Source organism: Ranitomeya imitator, chromosome 1, assembly GCF_032444005.1.
Source record: "Ranitomeya imitator isolate aRanImi1 chromosome 1, aRanImi1.pri, whole genome shotgun sequence".
Lineage (NCBI taxonomy): Eukaryota > Metazoa > Chordata > Amphibia > Anura > Dendrobatidae > Ranitomeya > Ranitomeya imitator.
This window is the reverse complement of record NC_091282.1, coordinates 772,010,843-772,037,980: the sequence shown is the minus strand read 5'-3', so window position 1 is coordinate 772,037,980 and position 27,138 is coordinate 772,010,843. Positions and strand designations below refer to the sequence as shown.

At 50.6% G+C, this 27,138-nt stretch overlaps 2 protein-coding genes across 10 annotated transcripts in view; both read right to left on the bottom strand.

Moving 5' to 3' along the window:
• The window catches only part of NGB (neuroglobin), a 28,466-nt gene extending 16,655 nt beyond the window's left edge, over window positions 1-11,811 (bottom strand). For both annotated transcript variants that reach the window (XM_069735929.1, XM_069735931.1), the window contains exon 1: window positions 11,568-11,811. In XM_069735929.1, the coding sequence (XP_069592030.1) occupies window positions 11,568-11,671 (104 nt within the window). In that variant the 5' untranslated portion in view covers window positions 11,672-11,811. The remainder of the gene's footprint in view (window positions 1-11,567) is intronic.
• A 1,877-nt stretch (window positions 11,812-13,688) lies between these two features.
• Window positions 13,689-27,136, bottom strand: POMT2 (protein O-mannosyltransferase 2). Of its 8 annotated transcripts, none has more exons than XM_069735886.1 (21): window positions 26,912-27,136; window positions 26,588-26,672; window positions 24,976-25,080; window positions 24,783-24,891; window positions 24,597-24,705; window positions 23,513-23,672; window positions 19,727-19,833; window positions 19,337-19,419; window positions 19,155-19,264; window positions 19,019-19,085; window positions 18,850-18,910; window positions 16,602-16,680; window positions 16,380-16,525; window positions 15,827-15,918; window positions 15,678-15,754; window positions 15,534-15,605; window positions 15,400-15,459; window positions 15,223-15,328; window positions 15,005-15,145; window positions 14,580-14,691; window positions 13,689-14,490 (listed from the first exon to the last, which is right to left on the bottom strand). In XM_069735886.1, exons 1-21 carry the CDS (start codon window positions 27,058-27,060, stop codon window positions 14,385-14,387), a joined length of 2,136 nt encoding a protein of 711 aa, XP_069591987.1. In that variant the 5' UTR covers window positions 27,061-27,136; the 3' UTR covers window positions 13,689-14,384. The 8 variants fall into 8 exon arrangements, with proteins under 8 accessions (XP_069591987.1, XP_069591995.1, XP_069591979.1 ...); XM_069735894.1 differs by having other exon boundaries at window positions 16,620-16,680; window positions 19,013-19,085; window positions 26,912-27,112; XM_069735878.1 differs by having other exon boundaries at window positions 19,013-19,085; window positions 26,912-27,111.
• Between the last annotated feature and the right edge of the window lie 2 nt (window positions 27,137-27,138).

Here is a 27,138-nt window from a genome sequence, read left to right as displayed (position 1 = left end):
ATGAATATGCGGCTCCACCTCTATGGGAGGTGGAGCCGCGTATTCATTTCTCTAATGAGCGGTCCCACGTGACCGCTGAAGAGGAGAAGAACTGCAGCACCGAAGACCGTGGGACGGGCAGGGGGAGCGCCAGAATTGCCGGGACTAGGTGAGTATGCCTCAGCGCCCTCTCCCCCTCACCCGCCGACCCTGCCGCCCACCGTGACTCGAGTATAAGCCGAGAGGGGCACTTTCAGCCCAAAATTTTGGGCTGAAAATCTCGGCTTATACTCGAGTATATACGGTATTCCTTTTTCTCCTATTTGCCATATGGCAGGGGGTTACGAATAATTTGAGGAAGATGGGATCCAAATATGAGTGTGGCTGATCGGACACATTTGGTGTCTGGACATGTGTGTTGGTGACTTGGTGTGGCTGTCCTCAAGGAACATTAAGCTGAAGGTTCTGTCGGAAACTGGGTCCCAGGCTTATCGGTCCTTATAAGATCATAGTTATTGTCAGTCCTGTAGCATTTCGCCTTGCTTTACTGCTTACCTTTAGAATCCATAATGTATTTCATTTATCCCTCCTCAAAAAATACGCTGCATTTTCAGTTCCATCATCAATACCACCATCTCCTGTCACTGTTGATGGAAACTTGGTGTTTCAGATAGCGAAGATTTTGGGTTGTTGTCTTGTTTTTCAGTCGCTTTAGTATCTCAGTATCTAGTACATTTTGAGGGAGTACGATCCTGAGGAGAGGATGTGGGTACCAGCATCTGATGTTCATGTGTCCAGACTGTTTCGGTCTTTTCACGTGGCACACCCTGATAAGCCTGGTCCTGAGGTTGCTGAGGTCCCCCGTAGAAGGTGGCGTACTGTCACGGGGTAACCACAACAGTGTGGAGCCAGAAGACCACAGCGTCTGATTGCTCCTACTCCTGCGCTTAGAAGAAGCACTTCTTCATTTTAATGGCGTTTAACCCCTATTCTGCCAGAAGGAATAATCGGCCAAGTTCGAAATCTCGGAGCTCGCAGCTGGGTTCAGTTAGCCACCCCTTTCCAGTTTATAATCTGGGCTCTGATGCTAATCATTGTCAGAGATAGCATTTGCTGCACGGTTCATAGGAGAAAGAGAGTTGAAGGAATGATCTGTGACTGTTGCTTGGTTTTTAAGCGTGGTAATTTCCTATCCTTCTCTAATTCCTCATCCTCCACTCCCCAATACATTCCTCTGTTACATGTGAGTGAATATTTTGTGTGTTTGGGGTTTTCTGTTAACCCCTGTTTGTGTTGCCTTGTTAGGGACAGGGAAGGAGCCCCTGGTCCCAGGTCACCCGAGAGCTGTGTCGTGACAATATATTACTACATCACACTGATGAGAAGGGTGGCCCTATTACTATATGTATCACACTAATGAGAATGGTGACAATATTACTATATTAATTACTATATCACATTAAAGAGAAGGGCGGCCATATTACTAGATAGATTACTAGCTCATACTGAAGAGAAGAGTGGCCATATTACTAAATCACACTGAAGAGAAGGGCGGCCATATTACTATATATATTCTATATCACACTGAGGAGCACGGCAGCCATATTACTATATCACACTGAGGAGAAGGGCAGCCATATTACTATATACAGTGGGGCAAAAAAGTATTTAGTCAGTCAGCAATAGTGCAAGTTCCACCAATTAAAAAGATGAGAGGCGTCTGTAATTTACATCATAGGTAGACCTCAACTATGGGAGACAAACTGAGAAAAAAAAATCCAGAAAATCACATTGTCTGTTTTTTTATCATTTTTTTTTTCATATTATGGTGGAAAATAAGTATTTGGTCAGAAACAAACAATCAAGATTTCTGGCTCTCACAGACCTGTAACTTCTTCTTTAAGAGTCTCCTCTTTCCTCCACTCATTACCTGTAGTAATGGCACCTGTTTAAACTTGTTATCAGTATAAAAAGACACCTGTGCACACCCTCAAACAGTCTGACTCCAAACTCCACTATGGTGAAGACCAAAGAGCTGTCAAAGGACACCAGAAACAAAATTGAAAATTGAAAATATGTTACATAGTAACATAGTAACATAGTTAGTAAGGCCGAAAAAAGACATTTGTCCATCCAGTTCAGCCTATATTCCATCATAATAAATCCCCAGATCTATGTTCAAGGTAATTATAAAATAAACAGGGGTTAAATGAGAAGTAACACTTACATGTGTTCAGAGCAGTGCAGGCTAGTGGAGTTTCCATCTGTCCCAATGCATTAGAACTGGTTAGGAACAGCTCTTCACGTCAGGCTCACATAGGCTCCAGCAGCAGACTGACTGCTGGAGTCTGGCCAAAAAACTTATAGCTGCAGCCTGTGACATCACAGAAAGGGGTAAATTGTAGCCCTGCACCAGGCTGGGAAGACTGAATCTGCAATAACCAACCAGCTTGGAGTGAAGAAATCAACAGTGGGAGCAATAATTAGAAAATGGAAGACATACAAGACCACTGATAATCTCCCTCGATCTGGGGCTCCACGCAAAATCCCACCCCGTGGGGTCAGAATGATCACAAGAACGGTGAGCAAAAATCCCAGAACCACGTGGGGGGACCTAGTGAATGAACTGCAGAGAGCTGGGACCAATGTAACAAGGCCTACCATAAGTAACACACTACGCCACCATGGACTCAGATCCTGTAGTGCCAGACGTGTCCCACTGCTTAAGCCAGTACATGTCCGGGCCTGTCTGAAGTTTGCTAGAGAGCATTTGGATGATCCAGAGGAGTTTTGGGAGAATGTCCTATGGTCTGATGAAACCAAACTGGAACTGTTTGGTAGAAACACAACTTGTCGTGTTTGGAGGAAAAAGAATACTGAGTTGCATCCATCAAACACCATACCTACTGTAAAGCATGGTGGTGGAAACATCATGCTTTGGGGCTGTTTCTCTGCAAAGGGGCCAGGACGACTGATCCGGGTACATGAAAGAATGAATGGGGCCATGTATTGTGAGATTTTGAGTGCAAACCTCCTTCCATCAGCAAGGGCATTGAAGATGAAACGTGGCTGGGTCTTTCAACATGACAATGATCCAAAGCACACCGCCAGGGCAACGAAGGAGTGGCTTCGTAAGAAGCATTTCAAGGTCCTGGAGTGGCCTAGCCAGTCTCCAGATCTCAACCCTATAGAAAACCTTTGGAGGGAGTTGAAAGTCCGTGTTGCCAAGCGAAAAGCCAAAAACATCACTGCTCTAGAGGAGATCTGCATGGAGGAATGGGCCAACATACCAACAACAGTGTGTGGCAACCTTGTGAAGACTTACAGAAAACGTTTGACCTCTGTCATTGCCAACAAAGGATATATTACAAAGTATTGAGATGAAATTTTGTTTCTGACCAAATACTTATTTTCCACCATAATATGCAAATAAAATGTTAAAAAAACAGACAATGTGATTTTCTGGATTTTTTTTCTCAGTTTGTCTCCCATAGTTGAGGTCTACCTATGATGTAAATTACAGACGCCTCTCATCTTTTTAAGTGGTGGAACTTGCACTATTGCTGACTGACTAAATACTTTTTTGCCCCACTGTATATTACAACACACTGAGGAGAAGGGTAACCATATTGCTATATACATTGTTCAAAAAAAATAAATGGAACACTTAAACAACAGAATATAACTCCAAGTAAATCAAACCTGTGAAATCAAACTGTCCACTTAGAAAGCAACACTGTTTGACAATCAATTTCACATGCTGTTGCGCAAATGGAATAGACAACAGATGGAAATTATTGGCAATTATCAAGACATCCTCAATACAGGAGTTTTCTTCAGGTGGGGACCACAGACCACATCTCAGTACCGATGCTTTCTGGCTGATGTTTTGGTCACTTTTGAATGTTGGTTGTGCTTTCACACTCGTGGTAGCATGAGATGGACTCTACAACCCACACAAGTGGCTCAGGTAGTGCAGCTCATCCAGGATAGAACATCAATGCGGGCTGTGGCAAGGTTTGCTGTGTCTGTCAGCGTAGTGTCCAGAGGTTGGAGGCCCTACCAGGAGACAGACCAATACACCAGAAGATGTGGAGGGGGGCATAGGAAGGCAACAACCCAGCAGCAGCACCGCTACCTCAGCCTTTGTTCAAGGAGGAACAGGAAGAGCACTGCCAGAGCCCTGCAAAATGACCTCCAGCAGACCACAAATGTGCATGTGTCTGCACAAACGGTTAGAAACCGACTCCATGAGGATGGTCTGAGTGCCATACGTCCACAGATGGGGTTGTGCTCACAGCCTAACACCGTGCAAGACGCTTGGCATTTGCCACAGAACACCAGGAATGGCAAATTCACCACTGGCGCCCTGTGCTCTTCACAGAGGAAAGCAGGTTCACACTGAGCACATATGACAAAGTCTGGAGACGCCATGGAGAGCGATCTGCCTGCACCATCCTTCAGCATGACTGGTTTGACAGTGGGTCAGTAATGGTGCGGGGTGGCATTTCTTTCGAGGGCTGTACAGCCCTCCATGTGCTTGCCAGAGGTAGCCTGACTGCCATTAAGTACCGAGATGAGATCCTCAGACCCCTTGTAAGACCATATGCTGGTGCAGTTGGCACTGGATTCCCCTTAATGCAGGACAATGCTAGACCTCATGTGGCTGGAGTGTGTCAGCAGATCCTGTAAGATGAAGGCATTGAAGCTTTGGACTGGCCCGCCCGTTCCCCAGACAAGAATCAGATTGAAGACATCTGGGACATCATGCCTCGCACCATCCACCAACGTCACATTGCACCACAGACTGTCCAGGAGTTGGCGGATGCTTTAGTCCAGGTCTGGGATGAGATCCCTCAGGAGACCATCCGCTGCCTCATCAGGAGCATGCCCAGGCGTTGTAGGGAGATCATACAGGCACGTGGAGGCCACACACACTACTGAGCATCATTTCCTTGTCTTGAGGCATTTCCATTGAAGTTGGATCAGCCTGTAACTTCAGTTTCCACTTTGATTTTGAGCATCATTCCAACTCTATACCTCCATGGGATATTAGTTGTGATTTACGTTGATCATTTTTAGGTTTTATTGTTCTCAACACATTCCACTATGTAATGAATAAAGATTTACAACTGGAATATTTCATTCAGCGATATCTAGGATGTGGGATTTTAGTGTTCCCTTTATTTTTTTGAGCAGTGCATATTACTACATCATACTGAGGAGCAGGGTGGCCATGTTACTATATCACACTGAGTAGAAAGATGGCCCTATTACTATATTACACTGAGGACAAGGGCGGCCATATTACTATCTATATATATATATATATATATATATATATAAATTTTATTTATATAGCGCCAACATATTCCGCAGCGCTTTACAAATTATAGAGGGGACTTGTACAGACAATAGACATTACAGCATAACAGAAATACAGTTCAAAACAGATACCAGGAGGAATGAGGGCCCTGCTCGCAAGCTTACAAACTATGAGGAAAAGGGGAGACACGAGAGGTGGATGGTAACAATTGCTTTAGTTATTCGGACCAGCCATAGTGTAAGGCTCGGGTGTTCATGTAAAGCTGCATGAACCAGTTAACTGCCTAAGTATGTAGCAGTACAGACACAGAGGGCTATTAACTGCATAAAGTGAATGAGAACATAATGCGAGGAACCTGATTTTTTTTTTTTTTTAAATAGGCCACACAGGGATTGTTAGGTTAATGCATTGAGGCGGTAGGCCAGTCTGAACGAATGAGTTTTTAGGGTACGCTTAAAACTGTGGGGATTGGGGATTAATCGTATTAACTTAGGTAGTACATTCCAAAGAATCGGCGCAGCACGTGTAAAGTCTTGGAGACGGGAGTGGGAGGTTCTGATTATTGAGGATGCTAACGTGAGGTCATCATCCTTCCTGTTTGTGGCACATTAGTACATGGGAGGGGGAAAACTTTTCAGGATGGGTGGGGACCATAGTGGCCATTTTGAAGTCGGCCATTTTGGATCCAACTTTATTTTTTCAATGGGAAGAAGGTCATCAACCTTTTTGAGAATTTCATAAGAAAAACAATGGTGTGCTTGGTTTTAACGTAACTTTATTCTTTCATTAGTTATTTACAAGTTCATGACCACTTATAAAATGTGTTCAAAGTGCTGCCCAAGCTAGCATTTCTTCTGTGGTGTTGCTATCAGTGTGTCAAGAGTGGGAGAAGAGGGTGGCATTGACAATTCAACACAATAGGCAGCACTCTGAACACATTTTATAAGTGGTCATAAACTTGTAAATAACTCATGAAAAAATAAAGTTACGTTAAAACCAAGCATACCATTGTTTTTCTTGTGAAATTCTCAATAACAGTTTGATGTGTCATATGACCCTCTTCCCATTGTAAAAAATAAAGTTGGATCCAAAATGGCAGACTTCAAAATAGCCGCCATGGTCACCAAAGATCTTGAAAAGTTTTCCCCCTCCCATATACTAATGTGCCACAAACAGGAAGTTGATATCACCAACCACTCCCATTTTATTTAGATGTATCCATATAAATGGCCCACCCTGTATATTACTACATCACACTGAGAAGGGCGGCTATAATACTATATCACACTGAGGAGCAGGGCGGCCATATTTCTATATATATATTACACTGAGATGGCCGGCCATATTTCTATATATATTACTATATCACACAGAGATGGGCGGTCATAATACTATATCACACTGAGGAGCAGGGCGGCCATATTTCTATATATATATTATTATATTACACTGAGATGGCCGGCCATATTTCTAAATATATTACTATATCACACAGAGATGGGCGGTCATAATACTATATCACACTGAGGAGCAGGGCGGCCATATTTCTATATATTTACTGTATATTACTATATCACACTGAGGAGCAGGGCGGCCATATTTCTATATATTGCTATATCACACAGAGATGGGCGGCCATAATACTATATCACACTGAGGAGAAGAGTGACCATTTTACTATATATATATATATATATATATATATATATATATATATATCTCGCAGGTAAAGGAAAATGGCAGCACTCACCGATCTTCTAAAACAGGTAAATCTTTATTCCATCATGATAAAATCTTCACTGCTCGGGGGTGTACATACAAAAGAGTGTGTAGGTCCAGACGACGGCCGTTTCGCGCCGATCTGGCGCTTCTACGGGTCAGTGAATGGCCACTATTCCTGTCAGATCTTTATCTCTCTCCAAAAGATGCCAATTCTTCCTAATGGCAGCCCATATTTGCTTATCCATAGGACTATACTGAAAGCAGAACGTAAACCTTTTTTCTTTTGCACCTCTTACTTCCTGTTCACCACTAATCGCCCTTCCACTCGTTCTCTTCATAGCATCCTGCAATAATGTGTCTGGATACCCTCTTCCTTTTAACCTTTGACACAGTTCTAATGATTGTGACTCAAAACCTTCTTGTGTATTATTTGCTCTGCGTACTCTTAAAAGTTGGCTGTAAGGGAGTGATCGTTTCGTGTGGGGTGGATGATAGCTGCTGTAGTGCATTACCGAATTGGTTGCTATTGGTTTTCGATACAGGGAAGTGCATATCGACCCTTCTTTTAACTTCATGGACACGTCCAAAAAATCCAAAAGGGACCTTCCAAAAGATGATGTGAACGACATTCCCATCGTGTTAATGTTAAGATAGGCCACAAATTGAGCAAAACTTTCTTCGGGTCCATCCCACACGAAGAAGATGTCCATATATCTGAGGTATAATTTGATATGTTTCAGAAACACATTTGCCGCTGAATATACATATTTCTCTTCAAAGTAACCTAAATACAAATTAGCAAATGTACATGCTGCCGGAGTCCCCATGGCAGTCCCGACCGTTTGAATGTACCAGGAATCCATAAAGGTGAATGCGTTATGGTCAAAATAAACATTAGACCATCACACACAAAATCAATAAAATTCTGGTGTGTTTTGGTGGTACTCAATATCTGTCTAATTGACTCCACCCCTTCTTTTTGAGGAATTCATGTATACACATTAATGACATCCACTGACGCCAACACAAAACCCGGTTGCCACCTGAATTGTTTGATATTTTTCAAAAAAGAACTAGCGTCCTTGATGTATGATGGAATACTTATCAACAAAGGACGTAATAACCAATCAATGTATTGGGAAAGTGGTTCGGTTAAAGACCCTATCCCAGACACGATCGGTCGTCAAGGTGGATTTATTAACGCCTTGTGTATCTTAGGGACATGATACCAATGCGGTTTCATAGGGAACTCCAACAGCAGTTTTTCCCCTTTTTTCTGTGAAATTACTTTGGTTTCTACGGATTTCCTTAAAAATGATCGTAATTCTGCTTTACATTTTTGTGTGGGGTCCTTCTGTAATCTACTATATGTGCCTTCATCTGCTAACTGTCTATTAGCTTCCAACACGTACATATCCCTAGGAATCACTTGTAGTGACAATAATCATTGATACGGAGGAAATGTCTTTATTTTTCATTAGTAGTGAAATTAATATCATGCTGATTTAGGCATAATCTAGCGAGTAAATAATGTCATTGTTTTTAATCGTTTTTAAGTATTTCGTACCGTGAGGGGGCGGAGTGAAGTGGGAGGAGTTGTTCTTTGTGCACATACTTCTTCTCACGTCATGTCCGTCCATTCACTGACCCATAGAAGCGCCAGATCGGCGCGAAACGGCCGTCGTCTTGGACCTACACACTCTTTTGTATGTACACCCCCGAGCCGTGAAGATTTTATCATGATGGAATAAAGATTTACCTGTTTTAGAAGATCGGTGAGTGCTGCCATTTTCCTTTACCTGCGAGATGTATCTACATGTTTTTTCGCCTAAGCACCCGAGATCAAGTGGCCAGCTTCGGCTGTAAGTGGGTGAGTTCGGTTAAGAGTATTCTTGTGGTGCGGTCAACTTTTTTCTTGTTGAATGACAAATATATATATATATATATATATATATATATATATATATATATATATATATATATATATATATATATATATATATATATATATTTTACACTGAGGAGAAGGGTGGCCTTATTACTACATCATTACACAGGAGAAGGGCGGCCATATTACTATATGTATTATTATATTACACTGAGAAGGACGGCTATATTACAATATCACACTGAGGAGCAGGGTTGCTATATTAATATATATATATATATATACACATATATATTACTATATCACACTGAGGAGAAGGACTATTATATTACTGCATCACACTGAGAAGGGCGGCCTTATTACTATATCATCACAGAGGAGCAGGGCGGCCATCTATAATATAACGCTGGGAGCGTCACTCTGTCCGAAGCCTCTATAGACTGTGCAAGCGCAAGTGCCGGCGCAGTCTGGGCCTCACAGAGCGACGCTCCCGGGAGATCGCGGTGTGCGTTCACACTGAACACACACCGCGATCTCCACCGCAGAAGCAGGGACCGCCAGGAGGGTGAGTATCGGCCTATATTCACCTGTCCCCGTTCCATCGCTGAGCGGCGCCATCTTCCCGGTCTTCGGCCTGTGACCTTCAGTTCAGAGGGCGCGATGACGCGCTTAATGCGCGCCGGCGCCGCCCTCTGACTGAACAGTCACGGCCAGGAGACCGGGAAGATGGTGGCGCTCAGCGATGGAACGGGGACAGACAGGTGAGTATAGTAAGTGCTGGGGGGGCCTGAGCTGGCGGCGATACCGGCACCTGACCCCCACAGCGCGCCGGTGTCCCCGCCTGCTCAGGCCCCCCAGCACTCGGCGCCGAGCGGGTCAGAGGCAGTATGGGGACGCAGGATGGAGCAGCACATAAGGATGGGGACGCAGGATGGAGCAGCACATAACAGTATGGGGACGCAGGATGGAGCAGCACATAACAGTATGGGGACGCAGGATGGAGCAGCACATAAGGATGGGGACGCAGGATGGAGCAGCACATAAGGATGGGGACGCAGGATGGGAGCAGCACATAAGGATGGGGACGCAGGATGGGAGCAGCACATAAGGATGGGGACGCAGGATGGAGCAGCACATAAGGATGGGGACGCAGGATGGAGCAGCACATAAGGATGGGGACGCAGGATGGAGCAGCACATAAGGATGGGGACGCAGGATGCAGCAGCACATAAGGGTGGGGACGCAGGATGCAGCAGCACATAAGGATGGGGACGCAGGATGCAGCAGCACATAAGGATGGGGACGCAGGATGCAGCAGCACATAAGGATGGGGACGCAGGATGGAGCAGCACATAAGGATGGGGACGCAGGATGGGAGCAGCACATAAGGATGGGGACGCAGGATGGGAGCAGCACATAAGGATGGGGACGCAGGATGCAGCAGCACATAAGGATGGGGACGCAGGATGCAGCAGCACATAAGGATGGGGACGCAGGATGCAGCATGAACATAAGGATGGGGACGCAGGATGCAGCAGCACATAAGGATGGGGACGCAGGATGCAGCAGCACATAAGGATGGGGACGCAGGATGCAGCAGCACATAAGGATGGGGACGCAGGATGCAGCAGCACATAAGGATGGGGACGCAGGATGCAGCAGCACATAAGGATGGGGACGCAGGATGGAGCAGCGCATGACAGGATGGGGACGCATGATGGAGCAGCGCATGACAGGATGGGGACGCAGGATGGAGCAGCGCATGACAGGATGGGGACGCAGGATGGGAGCAGCGCATCACAGGATGGGAGCAGTGCATCACAGGATGGGGACGCAGGATGGGAGCAGCGCATGACAGGATGGGGACGCAGGATGGGAGCAGCGCATGACAGGAAAGGGAACGCAGGATGGAGCAGCACATGACAGGATGGGGACGCAGGATGGAGCAGCGCATGACAGGATGGGGACGCAGGATGGAGCAGCACATGACAGGATGGGGACGCAGGATGGAGCAGCGCATGACAGGATGGGGACGCAGGATGGAGCAGCACATACCATGATGGAGACAATATACCAATATAAATGCTCGCCACCCGGGCGTAGAACGGGTTCAATAGCTAGTATTAATATATATATAACTATATCACACTAAGGACAAGGGCGGACATATATCACTATATATAACTATATCATCACTGAGGAGAAGGGCAGCCATATTACTACATAACAATTAGAACTTATTCTCAAAGATGGAAAAAAAATAAGTGATGAGAAAATTCACATTAGTCGCTTACAATTCTGTAAAGAGAAATTCTCTGGACATAAAACTGTTCTGTGACTTCTCATATTCAGGATTCTTCTGGACGACGACACTGGAGGCGATCAGTAATAACTTTGTCATCACAGAAACTGAAGGCCGGATCATTTTGAACACTGGGTAGAAGTACAGAGCCCAATGCCAGGCCATACAGTACAGCACCTGGTGCCAGGCTACATATACAGTGCAGCATCTGGTGCCCGACCATGCATACATTACAGCATCTGGTGCCAGACAAAGTATACAGTGCAGCATCTGGTGCCAGACAACGTGTACAGTACAGCACCTGGTGCCAGTCTGTTTTCATAGTTCAGAGCCCAGTGTGTGCCTCTCACCTGGTGAAGAGCACGGTGCCATGATGGATCTGGTTCTGGTTCACTATTCGCCAGGTGTCTCGGATCAGCTCTTTCTGGGTTTCTGACAGCAGCTCGACATCCATGCTGACGGGTCTCTTTAGTGTCTTCTGAAGTGGCAGTGCCAGTGTGCGGCTGGGTTACAGAGGGCACAGGAGCGGAGCCATGCTGAGTATGTGCTGGAGTTACCGATCTGTGGCTTCTTCAAGATTTCCAGCATTTAAAGCTTCTCATTGCTCCCTGCTCCCTCCCACACGGCATCTTAAAGACACAGCGCTCTGATCAGTGATTACAGACCCTTCCAAGAGAATCACGTCCTCAGTGCTGAGCAACCCAGAGCCAGCTGTGGGCTGATGGGCTTTAGCATTGATGACCAGCTGGGGGTCCGGGTACTCAGGACTGGCAGAACGCTGCTCAGAGGGATTCCTGCTCAGCACATAATTAATTACTCTGCCCACATTCAGGCATGTGCACAGGTGGTGCAGAACAGGGGCAGCAGAGGGTAGGATGGCAGTGCGGCAGATGATGGGATTCAAAGAAGAGGTGTCCGGAAAGGGGCACACCTCCGATGGAGAAACTGATTTATTATAATTAGCAGACGTCAAAGTCCAGTCAGTGGCACAGATTAATGGGCTGTCGCCTGAGCTTCTGATTCGCACTAGAAATGACACTACCTTCACCAGCGCCATTCATAGCACCACTCATAGCGCCAACCCTGCCGATGCCGTCTACACAAACGCCATTCATATAGCCAACCCCCCAGCTTCACTCACAGCAACAATCGCCAAGCGCCACTCATAGCACCAACCCTGCTGGCACCACTTCCATCATCACCATTAATAGCACCACCCACCCAGCGCTATTCATAGCACCAACCCTGCTGGCGCCACTTACATCAGGGCCACACATAGTGCCAACTGTCCAGCACCACTCTTAATGCCAACCCCAACAGGAAAACTCAGTCCAGTGGCACCATGAACATGGCCATGCTGCCACCTGTGGAGGATGAGGAAGAACTGCGAGAAGACACCATCATCTCTAGAAGGTTTGCAGCAGCCGATCCTTCTGACACTGGCCGCTACCTCTGCATCAGGTCGTGGCCATGTTCCACTCCTGGTCGTCTCTGTGCATCGGCACATGACACTGAAGGATTGATGCATGATTTATCTCAAGGTCCAGCTTTTAGCAAAAAGCTTTCGAAAAAAAAAATCTCACCCCATCACTAGAGGGCGCAGCTGGGAAGTGTGACGAGCCAGAAACTACTGCAGGGATCATCCCCCCAGGCATAAGGAGACAATACTGTGAGCTCACAGGTGAAGGAATGTCTTCTGCCACCAAAGGAACGGTTTATAGGTGGAGGAGTAATATCAGGGTGGGGTTTATAGGAGGAGTAATATCACGGCGGTGTTCATATGGGGAGGAGTCATATCAGGGCGGGAGTTCTAGGGGAGGAGTAATATCAGGGCATGGTTTATAAGGGGAGGAGTAATATCAGGGCGTGGTTTACCGGGGGAGGAGTAATATCAGGGCGTGGTTCACCGGGGGAGTAGTAATATTAGGGCGGTGTTCATAGGTGGAAGAATAATATTAGGGAGGGGTTTATAGGGTGAGGAGTAATATCAGGGCTGGGCTTAGGGAAAGAGTAATATTAGAAGGGAAGAGGGATACAGGTTCATGGTTCAATTCACATTGTAATATATCATACAGCTGCTGCTCTATTTTTTTTTGTACAGCGCAGGACTCCTCCACCCAAGATTCCACGGCAGCAATCCATGGGAGGCCCCTCATACTGCTCTGGCCACTAACCCACAGCAATGCTCCTTCCCACCATGAGATGTCCTCAGCATCGCTCCACCCATAACCCCCCAAAAGGTGGTTTATTGCATCGCTCCACCATTGTCGATAACTCCCATTGCGCTAAATTGGCAATCTTGCAGTGAAGCGTCCTCCTAACAATTCTCCACTTGCCATAAGACACCCTTCCCCAGCACTGCTCCCACCACAAAAACAGGAAGCACGATGTCTCCAGTTTATGGGACGGCCATGTGCGGCACTTCAATGTTACCTCTCCACCCCTCCAGGAGGCGCTGTACACTGACAGGAGACCCGAGAACCGTTTATTGCATCTCTCTCTCTCCATTGTTCACACAGGGAGCAGAGGCATAAGAGGGTAATGGACGTCGGCTGTTGCTGGAGCTGGACGGAGGGATTACGAAGGCTACACTGGCCACAGCGAGGGCCGTCACTGTACGGCTGGTGTATGGGGTGCAGGGAGGATCAGATCCTGTGCAGATGATGACGGTACAGCCCAGACAGCAAGGGGGTTAAAGCCGTTAGGTACAATTACCGGCCCCGTATCTTGCAGATGTAATCAGGCAGCGGAAAGCAGATCTCTGCTCCATCCTAATCTGCTGCTTTCTTCCCGTCCTGCCCTATCACTATGGCAACTGCATCCACCGACCAAAGGTTCCATGCCACCTCCTTCTCCGCAGGTCCCGGTACACTGACTCGCGGCTCCAGGGGGCTCATTGCTAGACCACGTACATAGTAACCACAGGACTGTCCCTCCATAAAGTAGGATAACAATGAGGGTGGTGAGCGGCCCGGAATCTTACCCATCATAACAAGGGGCAGCATGTGAGGGGTTAACCCTCATGACATACATGCCAGAACGAATCCCCTCCCCCCGCACTCCACAGATCCAGAGCCGAGAAAGTGCACGTGGCACTAGAGTCCACTCCACCGGTACACAGTCCTGTACTACTGCATCGATTACTGATCCTGTCCCTGGCACCATGTTCAGAAGTCCCAGGAGTCCATCCAGCGCAGTCCTGCCATTGGGCTGTTGGCAGCATCAGACAGAGACCCCACCATGCCGTAGGCCAGAGGATGGAAGAGGTAGAAGCTGCAAGAGAATCACGAGTCACGGGCAGGAACGACAGCAGGTGGTCACCATCTACCTGTGCCCCACCACCTACCCGAGCCATCACCCACCTGTACAGCAGAGTCCCAGACAGGAGAGTCATCCCAACTGCACACACAGCACTGCGCCGAGATGGGCAGAGGATGGCAGCACCCAATCGGAGCAGAGACCAGAACGTGACCGCTGTACGGAGAGAGAGAGTCAGAAGAGACCGCACATTACACTCTCATGCCATGTTCAGATGCCAGTGCTCACCACTCAGAAGCCAGCGCTCGTTGCTCGGAAGCCAGCGTTCACCAGACGCCAGGCTCGCCCCTCAGACGCCACCACTCGCCCCTCAGACGCCAGCGCTCGCCCCTCAGACGCCAGCGTTCACCATACGCCAGGCTCAGCCCTCAGACGCCAGCGCTCGCCCCTCAGACGCCAGGCTCAGCCCTCAGGCGCCAGCGCTCGCCCCTCAGGCGCCAGCGCTCGCACCTCAGACGCCAGCACTCACCACTCAGCATGCTGGAGAAGAGCATGGCGGGGAAGTAGTGGTGATAATACAAGACTCGGCCCATGAAGAAGAAAGGCAAATAGTGAAGAAGCCATCCCGACATCAGCTGCCCCCCACCCTCCAGGAGAAGGGAAAAGACATCTGCAAGAAAGACCCCCATCACACAGATCATTAGCAGTCACAAGGGGACACAGAACAAGAGATGGAGCAGCACTTACCCCTCACCTCCCCGGACAGGGAGAGGCCACGCTGCAAGGAGACCGCCGCACAGAACGCCAGCACCACGTACAGGATGAGACCACCCAGGTTCAGAAACCAAATTACCTACAGGGTTGATGAGAAAAGTTAAGAACCGAACAGCGTCACTGTTGTCCTCCGACAGATAGGAAACTCACCGGATTCCCCAGCAGATAAATCCGGAAATCCGTAGCATTCACACCAGAAAAACGGAGACCCTGCGAGGGAAGGAGTCTGTTACACTGCTGATAGGGGGGGGGGGGCGGGCTGGCAGGAAGTGAGGCACTCTCACCTGGAAGTTAATGGGCCAGTGCCAGGGCTTGGATGTCACCTCATGTTCCTTGGGCTTCAGGCCACTATTTGCCTTAGGAAGTAAAATAACCAGTTATGATCAAAGACCCTTCACAAGCCCCCGATCACACAGGACATTGCTCACCCGCAGCATCACTACGTGGGACTCCGCCAGCGCCTCCAGGAAGGACGGCTTCAGGATGGAGACTGAGATTTTCAAGACTATGATGGAGAACGTGAGTTCAGGAGACAGAAGAGACATGGGGACACTGAAGAGAGGGGTCACACACTTACGTCGGATGTTCTCATGGTCCTCCACACTCCATAGGGTATTGGGGCTCTCCCGTAGATACGGGCTGCATGTCACCTCGCCCTGTTCCCAACCCCTGGGAGACAAAAGCAAGAGCTGTCAACAGCACGACTGACCAGCAGAGTGCACCATACTGGAATGACAGGAGCTCCTCACTGGCCCCCCGAATTAGAGGAGCCCTGATAGGTTGTAAACGGCAACCACGGCCTCAAGTTTACTGACAGGGCAAAAACACACGAGAACAGTGAGGGCAGCTCTGAAGTATAATACAGGATCAGTAATGTAATGTATGTACACAGTGACTGCACCAGCAGAATAGTGAGTGCAGCTCTGGAGTATAATACAGGATCAGTACAGGATGTGCACAGTGATCTTCCGGGTGGTCATGGACTTCGGGGTACAGTGACTAAACACTTCGGGTGAGACAAGATATATTGACTGTGATCTTCGCCTGCTGCTGGGATTACTATTGTAATGCGGGGTGATAACAGATTTTTGACGCCCAGCCTAACAATTCCATGCTGCGCCATATCTCACCATTTGGGAAGAGTCTTCCCTGATGATCCCAGAGCACAGCCTGTGGAGAGGTGCAGCAGGCGAATCTGACTGCGCAGAACTTTCACTTTATTTTTGCCACCAGTCACCTCGATCCTCCAAAAGTCATTGCTGTCGCCTGACCCGTTCTGTGAAGGAGAGAAGTGGTAACACGTGGACAGAAGACCCCAGAGTAGTGATGAGAAAGGTGTCCGCCACCCTCACCGTGCCGTACGCTGTCACCTGCAGATGTTTCTTAGTTAGTGGCGCTTCCCGCTGATGACTATGGAGGTTACGGCCAGTGCTGGGAGAACACGAGGAAATCATGTGTAAGAAATGGAGAGCAGAAAACAAGAAAAAACGATCTATAGAATATGAATCCCAAGAACCCACGTCACACACTTTACGCTGCTCCACCCACGCCTCCGTAGCGCACCGCCGACAGCCTGGCAGGGAACGACTGTGCCAGCCGGTCCAGGGTCACACTACATGGGGGTCATCTAGGAATAGGAAAGCATGGCCACGCTCCTGTCCACTCTGCCTGTGTGTGCTGCTGCAGCGCCTCTTCTCCAGGAGAGCCACACACACAACCGAGTGCGTACAACCCTTTCATTTACCGGTTGTATCCCCACTCTGGGGGCCCCTGGCTGCAGCACTGAAGGAGCAGCAGCCAGGTCAAGATTTTCACAGACACTATTCACAATATTTAGACATGGACCATAAAGTGCGGAGCCAGCGGAGAGAGGTCACACGCTGGTCTCCATTTTCCATCTCCAGGGATCAGTGACTGACAGGAGGCACAGCAGAGTCCCAAGTTTACGAGGCTGTTCCTGGCGCTGTTTATGTGGAGGATGAGCGGCAGTCACATCCCCGATCCTGGAGATACGAGTCATGTAAACACGGCAGCAGCTATAATCCCAGGAGGATGGGGGTCCGTCCACATATGCACACAGCAGGACTGAGCCTTGGACCGCTGCCATGTGCATTTAACCCTTCATGAGGTAATAATAAAGCAGCTGCACAGGCAGAACGTGGAGATCTGACCGCTGGGCATACAGAGCATGCTCCCCGGCAAACAGACCAACCGCCCCGGCACACGGACCACCCGCAACAGCACATGGACAACCCGGCCCCGACACACGGACCAACCAACATACTTATCACCCTGATCCGGCTCATGGACGGAGACCACCCGACCCCAAAACCAAGACCATACGACCCGACACACGGACCACCCGGCACCAACACCCAGACTACCCGGCCCCAACACACAGACCACTCGGCCCCGGCACACAACCTGCCCCCGGCACACCCGCCCAACACCCGGCCCTGGCACACAGACCCGACACACGGACCACACACACGGCCCCGGACCACCAGCCGACAACTAGCGCATGGACCGCCAGCCCCTGAATCACAAGGCCCCGGCACATGGAGCATCAGGCCCCGGCACATGGACTACCCGGCCCACGGACACAAACTATTTGGCACACGAACACAAACAACCCACTCACGGACCACATGGCCCCAGCACCTTGACCACCAGGACACAGATCACCCGGCACACAGACACAGACCACCTGCACATGTACAGACAACCTATCCCAAGACCACATGACCCTGGCACATGGACCCCTGGGATATGGACCACCCACCCCAACACTGGGACCACCAGCCCCTGTCACAGAGACTGCCCACCCCCGGATCACAAGTACTTGGCATACGGACATACGGACAAATCAGTCCCGACACACGGAGCACATGGCCCCGGCACATAGACCATCCGGCCACGGTACATGGACACAGACTACCTGGCACACAGACAACCCACCCCAGGACCACATGGCACTGGCACACGGACCCCAGGGACACGGACCACCCAGCACACACAGCCTCGGCACATGGTCCACATGGCCTCGGTACACCCGGCCCCGGAACACACGAACCCAGCACACAGACCCAGTACATGGACCTGGCACACATATCACCCACACAGACCACCCGGCCCTGACACGCGGACTCAACGGCTCAGAAATGGACCATCCGCCCCCAGACAAAAGGACCATCCGGGCCTGACACACGGACCTCACGGCCCCGACACACGAACCACATTGCCCCGGCACACACACACCACAGTACAAGAATCTGAATTGTTCCACTCACTGCAGCGTCCCCTGCACGTCACATGATGTTGAGGCCCACAGCAGAACTGCAGACCACCCAGCGCTTCATGCCAGGAGATGCATTAAAGGGCAGATTTTAGACGCCAGTCCTGTTTGATACGCAAATGATAGTGGCAGATGAGCAGGGCGGTCCGCTCAGCGCACATTAGTTAACCAAGTTCTGTGTATGGCATAGCGGGTGTTTCCTACGGGGCCCGCTAGGGAGTGAACAACGCTACGAGCAGGACATAGTAGGCAGAGATTAACCCTTTCACCGGTACCCAAATCTCGTCCATGTGTTGGCCACTCACGCTTTATGCTCCAGGCGGATAAGGTCTCCGTGATGCACAAACTCCAGGGCGGAATCAGAGTCTGAGGAAAAACAGCAAAGTCAGTGGAGTCAGCGGAGAAAACAGAGATGAGCAGGGCGGCAAACCATCTGCATTGTCCCCAGCCACTACTACCAGTGCCCACCATTACCATACTCGGCGTTGTGCTTCTTCACCATCCACAGGTTATTGGGATCCTTGTGAGAATACGTGGTGACCTGAGTAAGGAGAGGAGAAGGTCAGCAGAGGAGGTGCAGGCCCTGAGGATATGTGTCTACAGTGCCCACCTGCTGCTGCCGTGCCCCCACCCCTTCTGGGTACAGGTGCCAGTGTGAGTGCAGGTATCCAGCAGCGGTACGCACGTTCTTCAGGGTAATCACCGAGCCGTACGCCAGGTCTAGAGGAGAACCATCACGAAGCATAAGACAATGGAGCCCCCACAGCTGCCCTTGCCACCCCCCATACTCACACTCTGGCATGGAGGAGTTATGCAGGTTGTTCCCAATCAGACGGGACTGGAAGGCTGAGCTGAAGAATCCGTCCCCAGGACCACTGCAGTGAGAGACATGTGACAACCGGGGCCACGTGTACTGGATTCAGGGGCCACATACTGGTAACTACACCATGGCGGACTACAAGTGACAGCAGAGGACAGAACCCAGGGGCTCTTTTTACTGATAATAATCAGTCGTTTCCATGTGAAGGTGGGAACCTGGAGCAGATGCCCACAGCTCGGAGCATGGCACGCCGGAAATCATGGCTGGCTGTTATGGTGACTGCGCCGTTACTCCTGGTGTTCACCCATCTCCGTAGTGTACTGCCCGCTGCTGGTGAGAGCTCACATATATCCTTATCTTACCTTCTATTAAGAACAGCAAAATGGACGACAAAAGTCAAGGCGTAAAGGGCGAGCGGCAGCAAAATGAGGCAGAGGACACGAGCAGCCACGTGACGGACGACAACATCCTGTGATAAGAGGGAGAAGAAGACGACATGATAAGTGAATTGTGCACAATGTAAAGATGGTCTACAGAGACCAGCAGTTATCACCCAGCAATAACTACTGTCCTAATTAACCCCTTTCCACTGTCGGAAACGGTAGGTCCGTACACCTCACACTTCTGGTTGGGCTCTGGCTTGTCACCCATCGCCCTTCACTGGCCATGAGGGGTGGGGGGTCACCTCCAGGGGGAAAAGCTTGCAGTGGTGCTCACCTGGTCTGAATATCACATTCTAAGGGTACCGTCACACAGTGGCATTTTGATCGCTACGACGGCACGATCCGTGACGTTCCAACGATATATCCGTGACGTTCCAGCGATCTCGCTGTGTCTGACACGCTCCTGCGATCAGGGACCCTGCTGAGAATCGTACGTCGTAGCAGATCGTTTGAAACTTTCTTTCGTCGTCTAGTGTCCCGCTGTGGCGGCATGATCGCATGGTGTAACAAAGGTGTGCACGATATTGTATACAATGTGCGCATAGTAACCAACGGCTTCTACATCGCACATACGTCATGAAATTATCGCTCCATCGTCGTACATTGCAAAGTGTGACAGCAGTCTACGACGCTGGAGCGATATTGTTACGATGCTGGAGCGTCACGGATCGTGCCGTCGTAGCGATCAAAATGCCACTGTGTGACGGTACCCTAAGAGATGCACTCCAAGCATTGCTGGGAGACGTAACGCCGCTGCTCCCGGGGACTGTGCTGTGCGGGGTCTCCTAGTGTTACCTGCTGCTATCAGGTGTGGGACGCCGCTGCTCCCGGCGACTGTGCTGTGCGGGGCCTCCTAGTGTTACCTGCTGATATCAGGTGCGGGATGCCGCTGCTCCCGGGGACTGTGCTGTGCGGGGCCTCCTAGTGTTACCTGCTGCCATAGGGTGCGGGACGCCGCTGCTCCCAAAGACTGTGCTGGGCCCTCTGGTGTAAACTGCATCCAGTGGGTGCTGGACATCGCTGCTCCCAACGATTTGGGTGTGTGAGGCCCCCTGGTGTTACCTGGTGCCAGCGTATGCAGATGATGCCACTGCTGGGGCAGTAGATGGTGGGAGGATCCCTCCAGTCTTCTCTCCCCTCCTCCGGTGTCTCTGGTCTGGGGGTGCAGATTGGTCATTGCCCCAGCATGGTCCAGTGACTGCGGGGTGCAGATATAAACCTGCCATTTCCTCCTTTGGCGCTCATTATTCCAGTTCTGGTGGGGGTGCAGATCAGTGTTCTGTGCTCCTCAGGAGGTTCATGCTTTGGTCCTGTGCTTGGTTTATCATAGTTCGCATTACTTCCTGCAGTCGCACTGTGGTCTTTTGTTTCAGGTGTGTTTGCCCGGTCTGCTGCTTATGTGTCCTGTCACCAGCCGCCATGCTGCTCGCCACCTGGGAAGGGCTCTTGCCAGGACAGGGAGGCTGGTGAAGAGTATACCCGGCCCTCTGGGTGCGTGGTAGTGCAACAGCTAACACCAAGTGTGACTGATACACTGCTCTTGCTGGCTAGCAGGAGGTAGTCACCCCTTCACCCAGCATAACACCCACTCCACCACGAAGTATTATTACGTCATGGAGCAGCGCTATACAGCCAACACCTTCTGCTAACTGAAGGGTGGGCACCACATCCTATCACTGATGTTTACTTATTAAATGCTGCTGACAATCACTGACAGTAGCATATCAATTGTGCAATCTTGCATGTGTGTCCATTCTGGCGGCCACAGAACGTGCCCTCTCCCTTGGGGGTCTTCCATGTTAATTTTCCATGAGGGATAGACATTTTTGGTACTCACAAGGCTGTCAAAAATAACGCAGTGATCAAAATGTCATATCTACCCTAAAACAGTATCCACAGAAACAGCAGCGCGCCCTGCTGAAAGCGAGCTACCGGCTAACGCAGCGGCAAATGCAGCAACACCGCACAGACCTGTAGGGTTGAGCTACTGGGTAACGCAGCGGCAAATGCAGCAACAACGCAGAGACCTGAAGGGTTGTGCTACTGGCTAACGCAGTGGCAAATGCAGCAACACCGCAGAGACCTGAAGGTTTGAGCTACTGGCCATAGCAGCGGCAAATGCAGCAACACCGCAGAGACCTGTAGGGTTGAGCTACCGGCTAACACAGAAGCAAATGCAGCATCACCGCACAGACCTGTAGGGACAAGCTACTGGCTAACGCAGTGGCAAATGCAGCAACACCACACAGACCTGTAGGGTCAAGCTACCAGCTAACACAGCAGCAAATGCAGCATCACTGGAAGATCGAGTGACCGGCTAACACAGCGGCAAATGCACAGACATGGAGGGTTAAGCTATCGGCTAATAGAGTAGCAAATGCAGCGTCACCACACAGACCTGGAGGGTCGGGCACCGGGCTAACACGATGGCAAATGCAGTGCCACCACACAGACCCAGAGGATCAGGCTACTGGCTAACATGGTGGAAAATGCAGCGTCACCGCACAGACCAGGAGGATGGGGCTACCGGCTAACATGGTGGAAAATGCAGTGTCACGGCACAAACCTGGAGGATGGGGCTACCGGCTAACATGGTGGAAAATGCAGCGTCACCGCAGACCTGGAGGATGGGGCTACCGGCTAACATTGTGGAAAATGCAGCGTCACCACACAGACCTGGAGGATGGGGATACCGGCTAACATGGTGGAAACTGCAGCGTCACCGCACAGACCTGGAGGATGGGGCTACCGGCTAACATGGTGGAAACTGCAGCGTCACCGCACAGACCTGGAGGATGGGGCTACCGGCTAACATGGTGGAAACTGCAGCGTCACCGCACAGATCTGGAGGATGGGGCTACCGGCTAACATGGTGGAAAATGCAGCGTCACCGCAGACCTGGAGGATGGGGCTACCGGCTAACATGGTGGGAAAATGCAGCGTCACCGCATAGACCTGGAGGATGGGGCTACCGGCTAACATGGTGGAAAATGCAGCGTCACCACACAGATCTGGAGGATGGGGCTACCGGCTAACATGGTGGAAAATGCAGCGTCACTGCAGACCTGGAGGATGGGGCTACTGGCTAACATGGTGGAAAATGCAGCGTCACTGCAGACCTGGAGGATGGGGCTACTGGCTAACATGGTGGAAAATGCAGCGTCACCACACAGACCTGGAGGATGGGGATACCGGCTAACATGGTGGAAAATGCAGCGTCACCACACAGACCTGGAGGATGGGGCTACCGGCTAACATGGTGGAAAATGCAGCATCACCGCACTGACCTGTAGTGTCGAGCTGCTGTCACCACACTTGGGATTGTGTCCCTATATCTCGGTACATCATGTGCTGCCTGTCAGGACTCAGAAACATTTGTCCTCATACAGATTCAGAGATGGACACAAAGTCCCGTCTCCAGGGAGGGAAAACAAAAGTTGAGCGTGTGCCTAGGGATTTGTGCGGCTCATTTTTCTGTCCCCTACAGCCGTCTTCCCTCTACACCCGCTATTGTCGCTAACACTGCTATTTATTAGGTCCAGCAAGATCATGACATATACGCCGCTGGGTCCAGCAAGCACCAAGGGTGCTTGGAATGCCAGGCAGAGAAGGTGGTTGCTGCGGGGGACAGAGAGATGTAGGATCATCTCATCATACATTGTAATCAACATCATCACCACAATGTCCAGACCGGCCAGTACTCACAATCCTGATCCGCAGATCTCCCAGAAGCTGCCACAGGTCCTGGGCCGTGTTCACACCAACCAAGACGATCACAAAAAGACCCACGAACTTCACTCCCATCGCTCCAGCTAGATTCACTCCAGTCAGCGCCAGCCACAGCCACCAGGGGGCGCTGAAAGGCCTGAAAGAAGCAAGGGTCAGGGACTCAGAGCGGCATCAGGGACTCAGAGCGGCAGGAGCGGGGTCAGGGACTCAGAGCGGCAAGAGTGGGGTCAGGGGCTGAGACCTTCACTAGTGGGGTCAGTGTTTGGGAGTGTCAAGATCGGCATCTGGGTCTGAGAGTGATAGGAACTGGTTCAGGGCCTGAGAGCGGCATTAATGGGGCCAGTGTCAAGAGTGTGAGGCAGGGTCTGGGAGTGTCAGGAGTGGGGCCAGGGTCTGGGAGTGTCAAGAGTGTGAGGCAGGGTCTGGGAGTGTCAGGAGTGTGAGGCAGGGTCTGGGAGTGTCAGGAGTGTGAGGCAGGGTCTGGGAGTGTCAGGAGTGTGAGGCAGGGTCTGGGAGTGTCAGGAGTGTGAGGCAGGGTCTGGGAGTGTCAGGAGTGTGAGGCAGGGTCTGGGAGTGTCAGGAGTGTGAGGCAGGGTCTGGGAGTGTCAGGAGTGTGAGGCAGGGTCTGGGAGTGTCAGGAGTGTGAGGCAGGGTCTGGGAGTGCCAGGAGTGTGAGGCAGGGTCTGGGAGTGCCAGGAGTGTGAGGCAGGGTCTGGGAGTGTCAGGAGTGTGAGGCAGGGTCTGGGAGTGTCAGGAGTGGGGACAGGGTCTGGGAGTGTCAGGAGTGGGGCCAGGGTCTGGGAGTGTCAGGAGTGGGGCCAGGATCTGGGAGTGTCAGGAGTGGGGCCAGGGTCTGAGAGTGTCAGGAGTGGGGCCAGGGTCTGAGAGTGTCAGGAGTGGGGCCAGGGTCTGAGAGTGTCAGGAGTGGGGCCAGGGTCTGAGAGTGTCAGGAGTGGGGCCAGGGTCTGAGAGTGTCAGGAGTGGGGCCAGGGTCTGAGAGTGTCAGGAGTGGGGCCAGGGTCTGAGAGTGTCAGGAGTGGGCTCATGTGAGGCCACTTACCTGCTGGAGCAGGACTGGAACATGACCATGCTCAGTACTGCGGCCATGATGAAGAACATGAGGATGGGATCCAGCAGGATGTACTGTGACAGCGTGATGCAGCCTGTGTCTGGGGGGGCAGAGGAGCGTTACATGGTGTCTGCTCAGGTGTAGCCCCCAAAACCTGACCTGTGTGGTGCAGCATACCCAGGAGGACAAGCAGAGAGGCAAGCAGCGCCACTGCAACTGACCGAGACAGCTGACGGACAATGAGAAACGCAAAGGGAGGAAGCCAGGCCCCGAGGAAGGCGCAGAACTGCGGAAAGAGCAGCCATGATAAACGGGAGGGGCTCACCCCTCAGCCAGCCGACCAACCTCTGCCTCCCACCTCACAGCTCACCCCTCTCATGCCCACATACGAGTGGCTGCCATAGTGAAGACCGGGCTGCAGGAAGGAGAAGGAGCCATTGTAGCCAGTCAGATGCCCGGCGAGTCCGATCAGCATCTGCAGAAGGGAAAGAAGAAGATGTTATATATTACAGGGGGACGGTCAGTGAGCGCAGTTAGATATTACAGGGGGACGGTCTGTGAGCGCAGTTAGATATTACAGGGGGACGGTCTGTGAGCGCAGTTAGATATTACAGGGGGACGGTCTGTGAGCGCAGTTAGATATTACAGGGGGACGGTCAGTGAGCGCAGTTAGATATTACAGGGGGACGGTCAGTGAGCGCAGTTAGATATTACAGGGGGACGGTCAGTGAGCGCAGTTAGATATTACAGGGGGACGGTCTGTGAGCGCAGTTAGATATTACAGGGGGACGGTCAGTGAGCGCAGTTATATATTACAGGGGGACGCTCAGTGAGCGCAGTTAGATATTACAGGGGGACGGTCAGTGAGCGCAGTTAGATATTACAGGGGGACGGTCAGTGAGCGCAGTTATATATTACAGGGGAACGGTCAGTGAGCACAGTTATATATTACAGGGGGACGCTCAGTGAGAGCAGTTAGATATTACAGGGGGATTGCCAGTGAGCACAGTTATATATTATTATGGGGGGAGTTGAAGCTCCGAGTTGCCAAGCAACAGCCTCAATAGCTTAGGCTTCTTTCACACTTCAGTCTTTTGGCGTCAGTCACTACCGACATAGTGACGGATTGACGGATCCGTCACAATTGTTGCGAAAACGGTTCTAACGGATCCGTTTTTTTGACGGATCCGTTACTTGGGGGTTGTCTGGGAGAAGTATCTACTTTTTGGAGCATGCGCAATTGAAAAAACGGATTGGGGCGACGGATCCGCCGAAAAAACGGTTGCGGCGGATCCGTCGCCCATAGGCGCCCATTCTATGGACTGGCGGACGCGACGGATCCGTCGCGATCCGCCATTTCGGCGTTGACAAAAAACGTTCCAATGTCCGTCTATTTTCAGAAAACGTCCGCCAAATGTCGACGGATCCGTCGCATGGCGGATGGAACGGACGACCATCCGTCACAATCCGTCACTAATGCAAGTCTATGGGAAAATAACGGATCCGTCAAAAAAAATGACGGATCCGTTATTTGAGGAAAATGGCGGTTTTAGACTGACGCCAAATAACTGAAGTGTGAAAGAGGCCTTAATGATTTAGAGATGATCTGCAAAGAGGAGCGGACAAAAATTCCTCCTGACATGTGCGCAAACCTCATCATCAACTACAAAGAACGTCTGACTGCTGTGCTTGCCAACAAGGGTTTTGCCACCAAGTATTAAGTCTCGTTTGCCAGGGGGATCAAATACTTATTTCTCACTGCAAAATATAATTTATGCAATGTGATTTTCTGGATTTTATTTTGATATTCTATAACTCAATGTTAAAATTAACCTATCCTTAAAATTATAGACTGTCCATGTGTTTGTCAGTGGGCAAACTTACAAAATCAGCAAGGGATCAAATCCTTATTTCCCCCACTGTATATTACAGGGTGGAAGGTCAAGTCTGACTGCCATGACCCCGCTCATGTGACCTCTCACCTTTCCCAGTGGGGGGTGGACATCGAAGAAAAATGTTCGGTTGATGTAGTAACTTCCCATCTTCCCGAAGTGCGTCTCATCCCAGCTGTGAGGGGACAGGAAAAGAGAGGAAGAAGAAGAGGAAGAAGAGAGGAAAAAGGGAGGAAGAGAGGAGGAGAAAAGAGAGAAAGAGGAGTAGAAGAAGAGAGAGAAGACAGAGAGAGGAGGAAAAGAGGGAAAACAAAGGAGAATAAGAGAGGATGACGAGGAGAAGAAGGAGGCAGAGGAAAAGGTGAGTGAGGAGCGAGTACCGGCAACCAGTGCTGCTCCGCGGCCGGGACTCACCACACGTGTGGCGGCTCCGCCAGTCGGTAGAAGCGGCTGAGGAAGGAGAACACGATCACCGCCCCCAGCACGGCCATGGACACCGTCCTCCCCGCCAGCTCCATCCCCGGCCTGAGCTGGCGGCCGTGCGGAGTCCCCGTCATCACCATAGCGACCAGACACCAGAGGTCACACTGCGCAGCCGCACGACATTGTCAGGACTCCAATAACATGGTCGCAGCCGCCAA

Excerpts from the sequence above, each read along its gene's own strand:
- POMT2 (XM_069735878.1), bottom strand. The coding sequence starts at position 27,060 with ATGGTGATGACGGGGACTCCGCACGGCCGCCAGCTCAGGCCGGGGATG. Across the intron at positions 25,081-26,587 it reads TCCACCCCCCACTGGGAAAG|ATGCTGATCGGACTCGCCGG; the intron begins GTGAGAGGTCAC and ends TCCCTTCTGCAG. Across the intron at positions 15,329-15,399 it reads TTTATCTGCTGGGGAATCCG|GTAATTTGGTTTCTGAACCT; the intron begins GTGAGTTTCCTA and ends TCAACCCTGTAG.